The sequence below is a fragment of the Musa acuminata genome, chromosome BXJ1-7 (assembly GCF_036884655.1).
Source record: "Musa acuminata AAA Group cultivar baxijiao chromosome BXJ1-7, Cavendish_Baxijiao_AAA, whole genome shotgun sequence".
NCBI classification, from domain to species: domain Eukaryota; kingdom Viridiplantae; phylum Streptophyta; class Magnoliopsida; order Zingiberales; family Musaceae; genus Musa; species Musa acuminata.
Window position 1 is genome coordinate 35,495,587 of NC_088333.1, and position 18,636 is coordinate 35,514,222.

At 39.4% G+C, this 18,636-nt stretch overlaps 3 protein-coding genes across 3 annotated transcripts; all 3 read right to left on the bottom strand.

The window, feature by feature from the left end:
* Positions 1–167: 167 nt before the first annotated feature.
* On the bottom strand, positions 168–10,255 carry LOC135679128 (E3 ubiquitin-protein ligase SP1-like). Its single transcript, XM_065192558.1, has 11 exons — positions 9,939–10,255; positions 9,805–9,857; positions 7,755–7,879; positions 7,548–7,643; positions 6,548–6,685; positions 6,399–6,464; positions 6,092–6,204; positions 5,900–6,010; positions 3,666–3,709; positions 3,480–3,588; positions 168–614 (listed from the first exon to the last, which is right to left on the bottom strand). Exons 1-11 carry the CDS (start codon positions 10,010–10,012, stop codon positions 512–514), a joined length of 1,032 nt encoding a protein of 343 aa, XP_065048630.1. The 5' UTR covers positions 10,013–10,255; the 3' UTR covers positions 168–511.
* A 3,693-nt stretch (positions 10,256–13,948) lies between these two features.
* LOC135679130 (uncharacterized) lies at positions 13,949–15,489 on the bottom strand. The gene is made up of 3 exons (XM_065192561.1): positions 15,292–15,489; positions 15,131–15,197; positions 13,949–15,039 (listed from the first exon to the last, which is right to left on the bottom strand). The coding sequence occupies exons 1-3, from the start codon at positions 15,364–15,366 to the stop codon at positions 14,180–14,182; spliced, it is 1,002 nt and encodes a 333-aa protein (XP_065048633.1). The 5' UTR covers positions 15,367–15,489; the 3' UTR covers positions 13,949–14,179.
* A 1,356-nt stretch (positions 15,490–16,845) lies between these two features.
* On the bottom strand, positions 16,846–18,298 carry LOC103992170 (probable galacturonosyltransferase-like 6). Its single transcript, XM_009411776.3, has one exon. It carries the CDS (start codon positions 18,262–18,264, stop codon positions 17,152–17,154), a length of 1,113 nt encoding a protein of 370 aa, XP_009410051.1. The 5' UTR covers positions 18,265–18,298; the 3' UTR covers positions 16,846–17,151.
* Between the last annotated feature and the right edge of the window lie 338 nt (positions 18,299–18,636).

Here is an 18,636-nt window from a genome sequence, read left to right on the forward strand (position 1 = left end):
ACAACTACAGTCGTAAAGTCGCAACATATAAAATTCTTAATACTGTATGAGTGTAGCCATGCTCAAGCGACTTCTCCATGTTCTTCATAGATAACTCGGGTACATTCGCCTTCTTCCTCATTCTGTTCCGAAAATCTTAATGCGCTTTCACATGTATATCATTATAATACAATCGAACACTTTTTGAATGCATAAATTCTAACAACTGTAAATTTGAGAATCTGTACCATGAAGAACATAATCAGGCTATGACATTCCCCAAAGAGGAATCTCACAATTTACAAAGAGAAGCAAACCACCGACTTACTTGTAAAATCAATCACATCTAACAATCACATGTCTGACAATATCGGAGATAGGATGTGATTCCTTCCTTAAGGCTACCTTTGGCAAGCTTATATCAGCTGTCAGTAGATGACAATGGCTACAGATAAGTCTAGAGCTGGCATTCATAATCTTTCAAAAGAGCCACAGCATCAAATGAGAATATTGTTAAGCTTTCTCTAAAATATCAGTGACGGAAGGTCTTGACAACTTGATCGATTCTTTTACGACAGAGTGGGCAGCTAGTTAAGTGTGAAGAGCATGTGGTGCAGCAGCACATATGACCACACCTGGAAAGGTACAAAACACCATTCTTAGTACAATAACCAATTTTATGGTGAGCTTTATATGAAAGAAAACCATTAGCACAAACAGCACTAAAAACAAAGGAAAAGGGGTAGTTTTGATGGTATTCTCATCTATGAGGCACATTAAAAATATATCTGAACGTTTCAAGCACTTTCCAGAGGAAATGTATGAAATATTGTTGTGCTAATACAGCCTCAATAATACAATACAATGAAATATATGGGTACCTAACTTTAATAAAACGATAACTCACTAAATTTAAAAGATAAATAAAGTATGGATTCCATCACATCTCAACAACAACAAGAGTATTACAGTAAGGAGAATTCCATGGTCTTCCCCTCGAAAAATAACAAATGATGGCTTAGACCTATGAACAATATTTGCATATAATTCCTATGCAAAATACTATCCGATTTTGCAGATCCAGAAGAATGAATACCAATAATTACCTTCAAACATTAGGTAATTATACAAAATCAGATTGTGCCGATTGTGAGAACTGGTAGCAAAAGTTTTCCAAAAATTGTAAAACCTAAAACGGGCATCTTATCATGTATACATAATATAAGCATGTCCCATGCATATAGCCTGTGAATACATGTCAAGTCATGCAACACAAACAAAAATGATGAATGTATGCAAATAATGAAGCAGGAGGCTGGCACTGTTCATAAACCAGATATCTAGTGGCTCAGCTTTTTTTCAGCTTGGGCTCCACCTGGAAACCTAGACCAAAGCAAATGCAAATCAGACAACCAGCCCATGACAATTCACCTGTTAAAGAAATACGAACAAGCATACCATCTATAATTTTTCTAATTTTTTCTTTGGTTAAGACTGGCCTCAAATCATATGCATCCTCCCAATTCGCCATCACCAATAGCCACACCACCCTCCTCTCTAACTCCACTTCTTCCCTCTTCCTGACCCCCTTTCTCAACCAAGATCTCGATTGAATGCAAACACCAGCCCATCAATGCCTCTGTGCTGTCCCTCCACGTCATCCACATACACCAACATCCTCTTTGGTCTACTTCTGTTCCATCAGAATGCTTTTGTAGCAGGTCTTTCTATTACCGATATGGATCTCACCAATCGGGCCACATGCCTCCCCCTCCATAAGCTCATCGATGGCATCGACCTCTATATCGAATAGGTAACCAAAAACATCAAGCTCCATTGCCCTTCAGCAGGCCCCAAGGTAAGCTCAAGGTCCAGGTTGCCATGCAGGAGCCTACCCAATACTACAATGCCCCTTACCTTGCCCCATTCCTCCCTGTAGACACCTAAATCTTCTTGGACATATTGGTCCGGTGTGCAAAGATAAGCAAAATGTTTTTGTTGTTACCGGTCTAATATACAAAAGCTAGCAGTTACTCAGTCCCTCATGTCATCCATGGCACAAAGAAGGCAGAAAGTGCAAGTGGAATTGAAGGTGCGGACTGAAGGTCTGGATGAATTGCATTTGCTTTGGACTAAAGATTTGAATGGATTGCTTTTGCCTCCAAAGCCTAAAGATTTAATTTTCAAAGAATTCATCGTTCATGTCACCCATGGTTTCTATTTGTGTTTTTAGTGTAATTTTGTATTAAATATAATTGCTAAAACTATTCTGCAGATTGTTTGCCTTCATCTAATCATAAATAGATTGGGTTGGATAATTGTCATGCAAAAAACCAACCTGTAGAAAAGAAAAAAATTTCAAGCCTACAACATTCACCACAATGGTAATAATGTTTTGTTGGACTCCATTACTATTCAAATGGTGAAATTCCTATTTTTGCTCAGATGTTGCACAAGAATAGCCACTATAAGTCATTGGGACACATATCTGTCAAGCATTCTATGTTAGCCTAATGTTTGTATAATATGCAAATGAAGTTTTGCAACAAATAGGAAGGATGATCTTACATTTAGAGATTTCCAAAATGCAACACAGCCAAACATAAAATGTGTTAATTCTGAATGAAAACTGGAATCTCTATAACAATCCACTTGTTCCTTCTATTGAGATTCTATTTTGGGGTTGCCTTGAATAATGAGATCACCTCTGTAGTTTCTTTGCTCTTCTACATCTTTTTATGCATGATTGACTTCTCACTTGCAAGCATAGTGCTAGTACCAGGATTGAACTCATCTAGAAAACAATATAATCAGGATAGATGATATTGGTCGATCAGGATCATCCTGAGGAATATGCCGAGAAAATAATCTAAAACGAAATGCATGTCTATCTAAATCTTAAAACCATATAAAAATAAAAAACACTAAAAAACATTGAATAGAACTTGAGAAATAAAATATTGTATGCTAAAAGATTCCAAATTATCTTCGTATCTTTTACTATATCTATCTTTTCAAATAAGAGATATTTATTGAAGCAATATAAACTTGCAGAATTACAATGTATTGCAGTGATTTAAAATCAAACAACTATGAAAAAAGAATTTGATGTTATATGAAGTATTAACGCAACAGGTATCTAGTGTCATATCAAAAGAAGCTAAGAGTAAACAGACTAGGTATAAGTATCACATTACATCATCATCAGTAACAAAAATCTCATTGACCAACAGAATGATACAAGAAAATCATGTGCATAGCAGAATAGTATGTCTCTTGTGCTCAAGAGGCTAAAATTGCCAAACAAAATCAACATATTGATCTTCCACAAATACAAGAATCTTCTATTTGAAATTGTCATTTCAAATCGATTGCAAAAGTGGGGGCATGGCATAAGCTCATACGAAAAAAGCTAGGACATAAATAAATTATGAACTAAAGGGAAAAATTTATGTTGCATTTGAATTGAAAAAGGAACAAAAAAGTTTTGACAAGCTTACGGGACAAAAACAGCATTATATTCTTGCTCAAGGCAGATCACACATATGTCTAACATCAGATGATCCTTCTTCATGTTATCTGACAGTTTTTCAGACTCTTGGTTTGATCCTGAACAAAGTTATAGTCAGGGAAGAGTGTTGGTACTATCTTACGACTGTTTCACAAGTAAACCTTAAAAGATCTACCTTCAGCATCCCGTGCTTGGCGCGCTGCTGCTGCACTGAGAACCCTGCAAAGATGAACAGCATCAAATAATATCAAACCAGGAACAACTAAAAGAAGGAAACACTATATGTGCATGGGTTTATTAAAAAAAATAGTCTCAGTATTACATGACCAGTTAAAATGACAAACACGAGAGATAGAGAGAGAGAGAGTAATTCCGTAACTATTTGATTTCCCTTAGGACCTTGAGGCATCAGTAACATCCACCAGAGCCCTTTTTGTTTTCTAATCCACCAGAGTCAAATTGAAGTACTGAACATGTATTATGCTCTTTACTTGACTATATATTCTAACTTACCTCCATGTCATCCTTTTCTCCATTGATAAGAATCATCTCAATCGGGGGGTTTAAATAGGTACACGGGCACTTGCCTAGGCACTCGGATCAAGCGAGGCCTGAGCGCCTTAAGCCTCGGCCAGGCGATGCGCTTCAATGAAGTGTCACATGGGCACTAGCCTAAACCCAAGTGCCGGGAGCCTTGGGCGAGTGCTCGACTGAAGCGAAGCAACCGAACCAAACTAGTAGTAAGTTTGGTTCGATTGAACAATAGCTTAGTTGGTTCGATTGAACTAGCCAAACTACATAATGTTACTAAGTTTGCCTCGGACATTTTGGGACGTTGACGCCTAACGCTTTTTAAAATATTGATCTCAAAATGTAAAGTCGAATGGCATTAGTAACATCAACCAGAGTCGAATTGAACATGTATTATGCTCTATACTTGACTATCTCAAAAACTGCTTGGCAAGTAGATAAATAATAATGTTATACTCCATATCATCCGTTTCTCCATTGATAAGAATCATCTCAAAAAGTACTTATCTCGCATTTATATGTACCAGTCAAATTTGCACACCATTTGATTGTAGTTCCATAATGGTCCATATGAACCAGGCTTAATTTTTTAGGAGTATATGGATAATCCTTTCCCAGCATTTATTTTTCCTCTTTCCTCTTGTTTGTCTCCTCGATCGTAACTCATATGGCCATCCATAATGTTGTGTGATACAATGTCTGTGGCACACAGCTTGTCGATCACACTGATGGACCGACACGATGAGAGGCAAACAATACATATGACAGAAGAACTCCCAAATGGAGAATTCACGTTGCCTGGGCCTGTTCAGTTTGTGGCTGCAGCATTAGTAGCCAAGATAAGTCATCCATGGCAAAATGCCAAAACGGGAAGGTAATCAACAACAGAGGAGCATACTGGCTTCATGGCATCAGCTAACAATGGTAAGCCTATGATGAAAGACAAACAGTGGGGGCACCCTTCCCACATTCTTTTTTCTGTTATTTTATCTTCTGTTAGTGGGGTGGAGCAATGAAGTTTTATTCCTTCTTATTTACTTATAATACTATCTCATAATAAAGCATGTATGTGCAATAGATAATTAACATACATATTTATTATTAAATTGTCAGAACCTGGGGCTTGCAACCCAGATCATAGCTAAACAAGGAAAATCCACACATTATATGTAGGAATTCATCGCTGCAAGGGAAACACTTCACTGTGATTTTTTTTTCCTCTTTCAATCCATAGTTGTTTCTTTGTGTCATTTTCCAAAATCCACATCATTTCCAACATACGATGGGCATAACACATTGCAAATACTAGATATAAGTAGTGCAAATGAAATTTGCTTTGATAGAGATCCTACCCAAAATTAACTCTTCCAACCCAATTCAAGAAGTTAAAAGGATCAAGCAAAACGGGGCCTACAAACCCCAAACCCAAATCAATACTTGAAAATTCAGAACTGTCATATCAAATTGGACCTTAAATTCATCACTTAGACTAGACTAAATTCAGACCATATAGATTGGAATTCAATGTTACATTGGTTAAGTCAGTCAAATGAACATGATGACTCTTCCAGGTCTGTTCGGTGACAACCAGATGATACTTTGAGGTCTCATAAACCCAGACATACTTACATCATAAACATCTAAAGGATGCAATGGGTTCTTTGATGTTAAAAAGTCAAATTCACACACGGAAAACTTCTAATGAGAACCAGTGTGCAATTTGCTAATCCTAACCTTAAAGGCAATCTGGATTATATTTGAATGTCAACATTAATAACAAAGCTTTCACCTAATCATGCCACAGATAAGCATTTCATTGCCATTCATTGAGTTGCCCAGTTCTTAGTTACTGAACAGCTACTAAAATACAAAGCTTACCTTTTCTGCAACTCCCGGCGTCTCCTCCTCTCCAAAATATACTGCAGTGCATGCTTTGCAAGCAGAAAGACCCCAAAGACTGTAAACCCCATGGAAGCAAATTGGTACCATCTGTTGAGTATCTTCACATTATCAGTAAATCGTGTATAGCAATTAAATATTTACAAAAACAAACAATCACTAGGAAACCACCTAGCCCATTTTCCAAGATTTACAATTAACTGATCAATGTTCTTTGGGGACACATAAAATGGCCCTTTGTGGGGTCGCTGAATCCTGATTTTTCCAACATCGTCTTTAACTGCCTGTTCAGAGACAAGAACCACAGAAAGTTAGACATGCTTGAAGATATTGACAATAATACCATGGTCTACAACATAGCATAATGATTTCACTTCAACTGAGCTATCAGAATGTGTTGTTATTTACTTCAACTGAGCTATCAGAATACTCGATAATAAAGTTCAGAATGATGACAAATACTGCAGCAATTATCTACCTCACCAACAATAGTCAATGCAGTACCAGTAGGAAGGATTCTCTCAGTTCGCTTAACTCCAAGCATCTACAACAAAACACAAATGTCATCAACAAAAAAAGGACCAAGTAACAATAACTTCTTTCTCTCAGAAATTTGGTATTACAAACCTTAAGACCCTGTAGGTAGTCCAGCGTCCCACGGACCAAAGATCGCCCTGAATCCTCAAAAACTTCACTTGCAACAGTTAACACCAAGCCTGTAGCACCTCGAGCACCAACAACATAGACACGTCCAGACCCATCATCCTTGTAATGGCAAAATTAACTTAGTTCAGTATTTTCTCTCAAACATCATCGTAAAAGAACCTGATATCTAAACCCAATTAGCATAAAAGTGTCTAGTTGCCATATATTGGCAATAATAACAGGTTGGGTCAGTATGTATGACATAATAGCATACTATTTGTAGCTTTGACGCATACACATTAAGTATTAAGCAAGCATGTCTTTCTGGTTATGACATACATATCTAGTTTCAGAGACAAAACATATTGCGCCATAAGTTAATAGGGAAGAACTAATAGATAAGGCCAAAAAAATGAATCCAAAAATTGACAGAATTCACTGAACATAAGGACCTTAATAGTAATAACTGGGGCACGTAAAGCTTCTTGAACAAGCTATAAAAATCTAAACTCAACCTTGAGCCTCTAAGAAGATCACATAATTTTTCACTTAAAACAGAAAGGTAACTCATTAGATGTCCTAGATCATCACACAAAAATGTGAAGACAGTTACTGCTATGACCTTGTTATATGAATAAAGTTACCAAGTATAGCAAATCAGCAACTTTCAGCATGCAATACATTAATATTGGATGTAACTAGCTTTAGACATGTGTGTTTGAATAATGTCATGCCTGCATAAACCAAGCATGCTACCAGTATAACGTGGTACATTTTCCACAAACAAACATGTTGCCACCAAATCTTGTGGGACAACTACTTTTGTTTTAATAAAACCTAGAATTGCTGAAAAGCCATAAAAAAGAAAATCATAAAAGAATTCTAGTCATCAAAATGTTAATTTCATCAATTAATTCATATATAGCAATACAAATAAAACAACACCAGAGCCTGCATAGAAAGCAGCACAATCACTACTGACCAAGTACCAAGGGACCTCTTTGCTCATGGAAAGCATCAGAGCAGAATCTTGTATCCAGGATCCAGCATCATTATGTTTTAAGAAGTGTTGTTCTGCCTGAAAAAGTATCAGATGAATACATTACATCTGATGGAACTAACAAAATAGCCAACTTCGAAATATTGAATCTAATGAGTGTTCAAAGTTTTGTGACGACAGAATATGTACCGTTTCCTCAACTATAACACCTCTTAGACCACTTTGCTCACAGTCGATAGGTGTTTCTGAACCAACTCGTCCAGTCACAGTAACAACAAGAGGAAGGACCTTGCAAGCAGTATCTAGGAGAACAGCTAAACAAAACAGGACATAGTAATTAATAGTTCATAGAGAAATTCATTGGAATAGCAACAAAAGACAAGATTGGAGGGGACTAACCCAAAACCACTGATGGATGTGCAACTACCAAAGAAGTAATTCTTATACTTAAGGATTGCACAGATCAAGAGAAATTGGTTGACAAGACATGGTGTGTTCAGTAAGATACGAATAGGTACAAATCATTATATAGTGAAATACCTGAACCTTGAAAGCACAAAAGTTAGTATTAAACCATATATGAGCTTTATAAAGTACCAGAAAACTGAAACCATATATGATTTTTATAAAGTACCAGATTACTGCTACAATAACCAAGGTTTGTCGTACCATGGTGTACCGCCCAATATAGACAGTGGTACATGCCAATCTGATGGGAGACCGGTATGGACGATACATACCGATTTGTTGGTATGTCCCACCATACCATGTGTGGATACATCGGTACAGTTCAGTATGCACAATACCGATAGCCGACTGGTATATCGGTACGGACAGGTAAGGTGAATCATGACAATAACTACTCTATTGGTCTGAACTTGAATCATTGCTCTGCACAGCAGTGATATAGAAAGTTCAAAGCTCAGACTTCCCACTGCTAGATATTGTATGATCTATTCAGAAAGTGCACCACAATTTTTGCACCAGATGCTAACTATTTTCAATAAGTTATAAAATTTAATGAACATAATTACACTCAAACCAGGGAAGGTGAGTCTTGATGCCATGGTAAAGTTGGTCTTGATGGTCTGGGTGACTAGGATCAAAGTCATGGAAAAGCCTCTCTGCTTGCATGGGTAATTTACATCGACTCTCACTATACTCTATGTCAGCTTGAGCCTCATGCACTGAGCCACTTTAAAGTATAATGTTCATATTTATTGGTCCGACAGACCAGTAGCGAATCATATGGAGTGGTGATTGTTGATATTTTAATTTTTTACGATTTTTTAAATGATATACAGGTACTAAACCAGTTTGACAATTTGAAATTGGTCCGATACCAGTATTCAAATCCACGATCATAGCAAGTGGAGTTAAGATGGAACAACAAGTCTAGAATACATATTGACATGTGTTCAAGGCCATGATCCCAATTAGTCGAGTTAGGGTGGAACACCAAGTCCATGTTACATATAGACCAGCGTTCAAAACAATGATCCTAAACTTATCCATGTAACCATAGAGTGCAAGTACTTGGTTATGGTTTAGCATGCACATGTGGGGACAGCATGGCCTTCCGCACATGGATTTGCATTCTAATTGCCTACTTTTCCTAGAGAGACTCTCTTCTTTAAAAGCTAGTAATGTTTCTTGAAAATGATGTATTAATTATCATTTCAAGCATTACAGGTGGCTCAAGAATGGATTGCTTGTGCCAACCATAACAACGAAGCCCAACATTAAGCATGGGTGTCAACTGGAATCATATGTTAGGCATGCAAGTACAGAAACTCAATTAACTTACAGCTATAAATTTAAAATACAAGCACATGATGATTCTTGCCAAAATAAATTGTTTGGTTTTTAGGGATTAAAAAATACCAAATCTCATAATGTTCGAGACCAATATCCACCCTAATAACCAAGTAGCTCGGGCAAGAACATCCACTTGATGTCATAGATAACCCAAACAAAATATTATCCTCTATCTCTTTGCGATAGAATACGTCAAGCGTTGCAAGAAAATGGTAGGGACCACAATGGCCAAATTTTATCCATCTAGCAAGGAAATTAATCGAATCAAAACAGAGTAGCCGGGACAGATGCTTTTCGTGAAGTAAATTTCATATACTTCAATCAGACAGCAAACAAAATCCCAATAGCATGACCCAGTTGACAGACCCTATGTCTACAGCGAAGATCACAAGATGAATTTGAGAGGAGGGCACGGACTCACCCAAATCCTTCAGTTGGTTAACTCTGGTGACCGATCTGAGAACATTCGCATCCCTGCACAAGAAACACATCCGAATCAACGCCATGCCGCACTAAAATCGACCAAACGGACAACTAACCGGAGACGGCGCACACCTTCCGCTGTTCCGCCCCAAGAGATACAGCGCAGCTGCACTTGCGCAGCAGCCCAATCCACCCCATGGAATCATCCTTGATACAGGTTGAAGAACCCAAGAAAAAGGGAGGTAGATAATAGAGATCGGTGAAACGACTATTTGGTGTTCAAATGATGGTAAGAAATAGGGAGAGGGGGAACGAAATAAATCAAATCTGAGGCGGCGAATCTCCGATAGAGCGAGGAAAGAGAAAAGAAAGCGCCCTTTTTCGATGCGAGTCCGTCGCGAGAAGGTAATCCAAGTCCCAACCCCGACCGACAGTCCGAAAAGAGACCAAAATAAGAAATCATTATATATATATATATATATATATATATATATATTTACATTACAGAGTTTAAGTTAAAAAGGTATCAGAGTATAACATATATAGAAAAGTCTCAAATGTTTATTAAAATATTTAATTTTAGTTAGTAAGCAAATGATAAGAGACTGACGAAAATATTGACTGATAAATCGAAGTAAAGTAAAGTCAAACTATAACTAATTATATGAGATAATATGTAATTAGTCCCCTATAATAATATTAATTTTTACTTAGATTTTGTAAGGTTTTGTAAACCATTGTGATCAATATGAGTTAATTATAAATATTTGAAGGAATATGCATTTAACATTAAAATTTGTTAGATGGGTATTACCAAAATAATTATAATACAATATCATCATCAAATTGATATTTTATACATTAAAATTTATTTAATGAAATTAACCTTAAATCACTTGTAAATAGGTATGCAAATTCTGGATGTCTAAAACCATCCTGTTTTGTTGTGGCCACAGAATCCCAGGAGACAAAAGTGAAGATCATTGGACATATCCACATTTTTCATGGAATATAAATAAACAGGTAAATCGTGTTCTTACATGAATCACAATCATCAACACCGTTTATCAGGCAACACTCCCTGATTGATATGGGCTTGTCCATTAAGCACAAATACAGGTTTAAGGGCTCAAGGGAAGGGTAAAGGGAGCAATAGAGTTTTGATGGCAGAACTAAAAGCTCAGAAGGCATTAAGGTAAGCAGATCTGACCCATTAATGCAAATTAAGTTGATGCATCCAGACAGCAATTTCCAAAACTCATAGAGAATTCAAATTGTGTAGAAGTTACTTTTATATGCTGCTAAACAATTTGCCATACAAGCATCATCTCAGCATCAGATTTGGTCACCTCTCTGACAACCAGCAGAATGCACACCCCAAGTGGGAGATTTTGCTAAAAGATTGAAGCCCAAGGGATTGATGACAAGAGACAAAGCGAAATCTATAAGAAAGAAAAGAAAACAAGATCAGATGCTATGTTCAGACAAGAAATTAATATATACTGAATAAAGATCAGCTGAAAAGTAACTTCATCATTAAGAATGCAACAGGAAGAGATAAATAGATCCTAAAGGCAATTTCACCAATTTAATTTATGAAGATATCAATCACCGTTACCAAGCACGTCAAAAGCTACCTACAGATGACAGACTATTTGTAAAGACCAGAAAAGAAAAAACAGTGAAGCCAACCAGGATTCTTGAGTCTTCATGCATGAGATCCAGAAAATCCAAGAATAGCAAAAGATAGAAAGCAAATGAGATTACCTTCGGGAAAGAATGGATCGCTTTAATTGTGAAATTATTGCCAAGTGGAATGAGATAACCTTATGAGGATTACTGATAAGCATATATCTTCCAAATGAGTACCATTAATCCAGATCTCTTTTCTGTTAAGAATGGAGAGCATAGATGGCAAGATAGAAGAGCACTACTGAAGATTGGTTATGTAACCTGATCATACATCAAAAGGCAGATCTAGGCCATCTGTGCCAGTTACTTTTAATTGATTGATCTTCGGTGTTAATTCTAGGATCACGTATTTAAAAATAATATTAATGAAATATGCAGGTTAAGAAATCTTTTAATATGAAATATCTCATTTTCACAAATTTTATATCATTTTTTGATATTTCATTAAATATTTTCTTGAAGTATCCCAATCCCATAGATCGAATTTTCTGAATCTGTCAATCTCAGTTATGCCCTAGTAAGCTGATCCAATCCCAATAATGATCTTGCTAATTATGATTTATCCATGTCGGTCATCCTTGAATTAGAGAATACCCTAATAGGAAGGTCTAGTCACTAAACAATCTATTGATTGTGAAATCCTAGAATAAACTAAAACTTTTTTCTAGGATAGGTATAAAATAGAGTAAACAAGATAGTACTTGAGATGAAAGAAAAATATAAGAACTACTATGCCCACTCTAGCTCTGGGAGTAACATCCAGAAATGAAAATCTCACACCTTCACATATTCCACACATGAATGATGAAATCAGACCATCAAGAAAAGAATATGTTCTCACACCACTCACTCATATTGTGATGTGAAGAAACTAGTATTCATCCATTCATTCATCATTTATTCATGTTCCAATTACAATCCATTTTCCTCTTTTTATAGCTCATTGAATATAAGAAAAAAGAACTAAAAAAATAAAGAAGAATACAATAAATAAAATAACATATCATAAATCAAAACATATCAATCATTTCATCTTTTCTTCTTTTGGTTTGTCATTCTTCAATTATTATAAAACTTCCTCATAGAAATGAAATAATTCAATGAACCCCTGAAATCTTCAATCAAGACCAAGATGTATTGCCTTCCTAAAACCTTAAATTCTCCAATGAAGCCTAATATTTGTCTCATTCCTTTTATTTGGCTTCTTTTCTTTTCTTTTCTTTTCTTTTACTTGAGCAATTTTGATAACTGATGAAGAATTATAAAAGATAATGGCATTTGACAATTTATAAAAATTGAAAAAACAAACTAATAAAACATTATTCAATTAAGAAAAAAATTATAATGGTTCCACATATTTTTACCACTCCCACCATGATCAAGAACGTTTTCTGGCCTCATAATCACTCTTACACCCTAGCAACACCTTTATTTATTAAATAAATTAGCTTTCTTTCCTTTTTTTTCTTTATTTGCTTTGGTCATCCAATAATGAACAACCCTAGCGCTTAAGCCTTTTTGTCAAATAAAAAATATATATACACATTTTACTTGCTTTTCAGTATTAAAATTGCTAAGATAAATCCTCAGTATGAAACATACAGTTTAATCAAGGCCTTCAACACCTCGTGTGCCCCACGTATACATACATATCGTTATAATATCTTCATAATTTCTCAGTCAAACTTGTTTCGTTCTCTATTCTATATGGTTCACATTTAGCAACAACTAACTTTCAGATTTGTAAGCTGAATAAGTCTAAATCAAATATGCCATTCTTTTCAATAAAACAATACACTACAAGCAGACAGTTCCTGGATGATCAATATCTGGTTACAATAAACAGAAACAAGCAGTCAGATCAAGAACTAAAGTTAAAAACCAAATTACTAGGCCAGGAAACTCAAACAGCACAATATTCCTGCCAAAATGTCAACAACATTGCATGAATGGAAATCGCTACCATTACAAATACATGAAAGAAGAAATCTAAGTCAGTTCAATTCGATGACATGGTAAAGACAATATCAAAAGTGGTATACCTCAAGAAGCAACATGGAGCTTCATGACATCCTTCAAAATCCAGAAGATAAGATCGCTGACATGCAAAATTTTACCAGGTAAGCTTTCATGAATGACTCACTTGAGACAGATTATCCAAAATACGATAGTGTATGGCTACAGATATAAGTAAAAAAGACCAAACAAAGCAAAAGACACCTTTTTCTAACTAGGAAAATGAATCTCAGGAACCATTTTACCAAATAAAATTAATGCGAAAACTGAATCTGCTGCAAGGTAGCAAATTTCTACTATTAGAGGGGAAAATATAAAGATCAATTATGCATAAATGACATCATACACAGGACTGAACAGAGAACACAGGGTTTGATAACATTAACATTAATATTAACAGAGAACAAATGACTGAACGAGCTTAAACAATAACATTGGTTATCAAATTCTGGCAGTTTAATATAACTGTTATTCATGTCCTCCACAGTATCAACAGAGGTTCTTGACACTGACACATATGACTATGGATCTTTATAAATAGCAACTCAAAGACTCGAGTTCCTTTTTGATACCATTGTACAGATTCTGATTCATATTCACAAATCATTCTATTTGAAAGATCAAGATTTTCTCAAATAGTTAGACACTAGTCGCAACTTGCATATCTAATGTTCCCTGTTCCAAGATCTTGAACTCATGCTAAAAGAACGGGACAACCACGGTGGAATTGGCGGTGTGCCAACAGTATTCATGGCCAGCGCTCCACCTGACGTGTTGTCGTATTGTTTCCTGCAGCCAGGGCAACGCCCATCGGCCTCGAGGATCCTCTTGTGGCAGAAGAGGCAGAGACGGAAACCGCACGAACAGGGGAAGAAGCTCGAGTCCGTGGAATCCAAGTCCTCATAACAGATAGGGCACGGGCACGGGCACGGGCGCGGACACGGAAATGAAAGGATGCCCTTCTGTTGGGAAGCCCAGCCGTGCCGTTGTGTGTTAGATGGGAAGCTCCACTGCTTCGAGATACTAGGAAGGCTCCGGGGCCGAGACGCATCGTCCGGCCTCCAAGCTCTGGAGGTGCTCCGGATGGGCTCCGGCTTCGTGGTGCCCCCATCTCGAGGAGGCTCATTTGGCATGCCAGCAGAAGCAGCAGGCTGAACAGCCGCCGGCACTACAGGATCCGGGTCGTGGTTGTCGCAATCATTGGCTTCGGACAAGGCATCGGCAACCGCCTCCCAATCATCAAGGACCCCGCTTTCGCCCCTTGCCTGACCCGCTGCCTCCTCGTCGTCATCGCTGACACTTGGTGAGCTGGACTCCATGCTACTTCCGCTGCTTATACTCGTTCTGTTACCCCGGGAAACGTGGGGATTTGGGAAGTCCGAATCACCGCTCCCATGCGTGGTGGTCGCATCTTCTTCTCTGATCCTCGTCTTCGCGTCGTTCTCATCAGCCCGAGGCCGCGGCGAATGGTCGACAGGAGAAGAGGCGGCCGTGCTCAAAATCTTGCAATCATCCTTGCTCCTGACTGATCCCAACACCAGAAGAAGAAGAAGAAGAAGAAGAAGAATCAAAGGAGTGATCTAAACAAAAGGGAAAAATGTATGCGGGAACCAAACCTTGAGAAAGCCACTGCTCGCGGCGCACATCAAGCTTGCACTGCTTCAACTTCGCCGAGCGATTCGTCTGAAACGCAAACCATTAAGCGGGCGATCAGAACAATTTCAACAAACTATTCCCTGTATTTTATTCGGAAGAAGTGATCTGAATCTATTCTCACCCTCTTTTTCTTGGCGGCGTCGCGCGAGATCAAGGCAGGAACGGAAGCACCGTTAGCCATCGCGCCGTAGCCCATGGTATTAGCCGCCCGTTTCCCTCTTCTTCCCTTTTATAAAGAAAACCCTAATATGGCGAAAAGGAAAGATTTTTGCCCCCACAGAGTTCTCCCCCTCCCCCGATTTCTGCGAGGGCCGAAGCACACATCCATAGCGTCAGATTACGAAAAAGACCCTCGCGATGTAATCTAATTACCCAATCAGACATCATAATGGGAAGGAAGTCCAACTTTAGTCACCTCGAAAGGTGCCTTGGCGAAAAGTCATATCATTTTCCAACTTAATTATGGAAAATTTCGACGCTTAAAGTGATGTGATGTGAGGATAACAAGAAAATAATAATATTAATATGATAAGAAAGACTCCCTCCATCAAATAATCTTTTGATTATTTATATAAGCAAAAATAAATATCTTACCTTATTTGAAGAATAAATGTTTCATATTCGTTTTACCAAATAATCTTTTTTTTGTACTTAATAGTCGATTAAATTAGTTTCTGTAAAATATTTAAAATATTATAAAATTGGGAAAAATGCTTCCTGAATTAATAAATATTTTATTTAAACGATATCAAAGCTCTAATGAGGGATCCAAATGGGAGAAGATTATTGGTGAATTCATCTCTTAAAAATATGAGGGAATTCATTCGACTAATTCGTTCATTAGTGTCGCCGTCAAATATGATGCATAACTTGTCTTGTACGAGACTGTTTGCTGTCGGAGGCCATCACCGTAAATTCCAGAAGAATCTAGACTTGGGTGAAGGGAGACCACGTGGTACAAATTGACTGGATAAGGCTACATAAAGCGCACGATTGGACTGGATCCTACGGAATTGGCCAATGCAGATCTTAAAGCAGATCCAACGAAGCACACGTCGCATCTTTGTTTCGTTGACTTCGACGTGGTCAGCAACTGCTTGTTGCTGTCATCGCCACCACCATCCAATATTAATTCAATATAATTGTTTTAACAAATTACTTATAGATTTTATATAATATTTTAACTTATTTAATATTTATTAAAAACATGTTTATATTTGATTGACACAAACTTATTTTTTTTTGAATTAATAAATTTTAGTTTTACTATAGCATTCGGAAAGAAAACAACTAAGTTTTATTTAGTTGAGGTAATTAATCTATCTGGAAACAATTAAATTAGCATCTGTCTCTAGGCGATTTGAGGTTAATATTATTTATCCTATGCCTAATTTTGAGAATATATTGATGCAAGCTCATGTCCTATTTTTCTTTTATTTTCTTTTCTTAGAAAACAAACTTCTATTATTTGTTCTCTTCCAAGCTGGCTTGTCTCACCTTCAGATACTATGAGTTGAGTCCAGACATCTCCAGGCTGTCCCAACAGTATGTGCTGGAAAGGGAAAGCATCATCTATTGGATTCTTCCCCTCACCAACCATGTAGTCATTCCTGCCTCATTTTCCATCATGCACAGAGAGAGAGGAGAAGAGCGACAACACAGACATATACTAAGCTAGAACGAATGAATGGTGGATCGATATATCAATTGAATCTTCTTTTTTATACAGGAATTTAATGAGCAAATAACAAAAATTGAATCGAAGGAAGGAAGGAATGTGATGAGAGATTCAAATCAATCTTTGAACCCCGTGAACCGACCTAATGAGCCGATGCATCGTTTCTATGTGTCCGTTCTCATCTGTACATCGTCAACGCCGGCGGTGGCGAGCTGCCTTCGCCGCCGCTCTTAATGGAATTGAAGGGAACAAAGAATCCGAATGTGATAAGACGCTACCAGACGAAGAAAGGTAGGAGGAGGTTCATGTGGTGGCGATGGAGGAGGTACCGGAGGATGGCCGGACGTAGAGGTCGTATGGCTTCCAGAGTTGGTCGACCGGGCAGGGGTTACCGGCGTCTAGGCGATCCCATGGCTTCCCCTTTCCGCTCCAGTGCATCAGGCTGACTGGGCCGGGGTGGAGCCTCCGGCACTCTCCGGTGAGGTTGTCGCCGCCGAGACCGTGCTGGTTCCACCGGTGCTCCAAACCCTCCACCTCCCCGGCGAAAACCAGCAGGAAGGGCGGCAGCGAGCCCAGCTCGTAGATCCGACGCTCCCGCTGCACCTCCATCCACCGCTCGATCCGGCGGCGGTACCCTCCGGCCCGCCACCGGCGGAGGTCCATCACCATCACCCCGGTGTTGAAGTAGCAGGGCCGGTGACGCCGCCCGGCGAAGGCCTGCGCGCCGCCTTCCGCCCAAAAGGTGGGCGCGAAGTAGCGGGTGAAGTTGGCGTGGCAGTACTCCGGAGCGGCGACGACGGCGGCGGCGGAGTCGAGGCGGGCGGCGGCGTCGTCCCAGAGACGGCGAACGTCATCGACGACGATGACGTCAGAGTCAAGGTAGACGACGCGCTGGACGCAGGAGTCGATCAGGTCCGCGAGGTAGGCGCGGACATAGTTGAGCGGGTTCTGGAGGGCCACGCGGACGGAGGAGGAGATGAGGCCACTGACCAGCTCCGCCCGGAAGGGGTACACCTCGAAACGGAGGGCCGGGAATACGGAGCGAACGGTGGAGCCAAGAAGGCGGGAAAGGTCATCGCCGCCGACGCGGCCGCCGGCGGGAGCGAAGAAATGGAAAAAGAGGGTGTCGGGGCAGGAGCTGTGCTTGAGGATGGAGTGGACGGCGGCGACGGAGCCGCGAAGGTACTGGGCGTCGAGGGTCATGGCGATGTGGACATGCGAGGGGTCGCAGGCGGCGGCGCGGCCGGCGCCAGCGGAAATCGACGGGCATCGGACGCCGTTGCGGAAGTGCGGGGCCTCAGCGAACCGAGGGGCATCGCCGGTGGCCGCGAGGAGGGAGGAAAAGAAGGCGTCGGTGGGGGATGCGAGAAAGAAGAAGAAGAGAAGGAAGGGCGAGAGGGGGAGAGAGGAGGGCATGGTTTCCTTGTTGGACTGGAGTCATCGTCGTCGTCATCGTTTTTTATATAGGCCAAACTGGCTGTAAAACAAAATAAGAAGACTAGAGAAAGGGGGGGGTGACGCGGTGTCATTTACGTTCCCCATCGTCGCGTTGCTTTTGTCCGGGTTTGACGACGCCAAAGCGTGTTCCGTTTCTACTACGACCTTTCGCTCGTGCAATAAAATTAACGTAGTCACGCGGTCGTTGTAGCTGTGGGGGGGAGCGGCTTCGAGGAAGGAAAGGTCGTGGGGTCCACGCGTGCAAGATGTAACAGCTCGGGTTCGAATCGTGAGGAAACTGCGGGGGCCAGCTGCTCCGCCACGTAGTCGTTACGATTCGGACCGCGAAAG

Coding starts and splice junctions, on each gene's coding strand:
- LOC135679130 (XM_065192561.1), bottom strand. CDS start 15,366: ATGGGCTACGGCGCGATGGCTAACGGTGCTTCCGTTCCTGCCTTGATC. Junction 15,198..15,291: donor ACGCCGCCAAGAAAAAGAGG/GTGAGAATAGAT, acceptor TTTGCGTTTCAG/ACGAATCGCTCGGCGAAGTT. Junction 15,040..15,130: donor CGAGCAGTGGCTTTCTCAAG/GTTTGGTTCCCG, acceptor TGTTGGGATCAG/TCAGGAGCAAGGATGATTGC.
- LOC135679128 (XM_065192558.1), bottom strand. CDS start 10,012: ATGATTCCATGGGGTGGATTGGGCTGCTGCGCAAGTGCAGCTGCGCTG. Junction 6,686..7,547: donor AAGAGGTCCCTTGGTACTTG/GTCAGTAGTGAT, acceptor TGCCATTACAAG/GATGATGGGTCTGGACGTGT. Junction 6,011..6,091: donor AATCTTGGAAAATGGGCTAG/GTGGTTTCCTAG, acceptor GATACTCAACAG/ATGGTACCAATTTGCTTCCA.
- LOC103992170 (XM_009411776.3), bottom strand. CDS start 18,264: ATGCCCTCCTCTCTCCCCCTCTCGCCCTTCCTTCTCTTCTTCTTCTTT.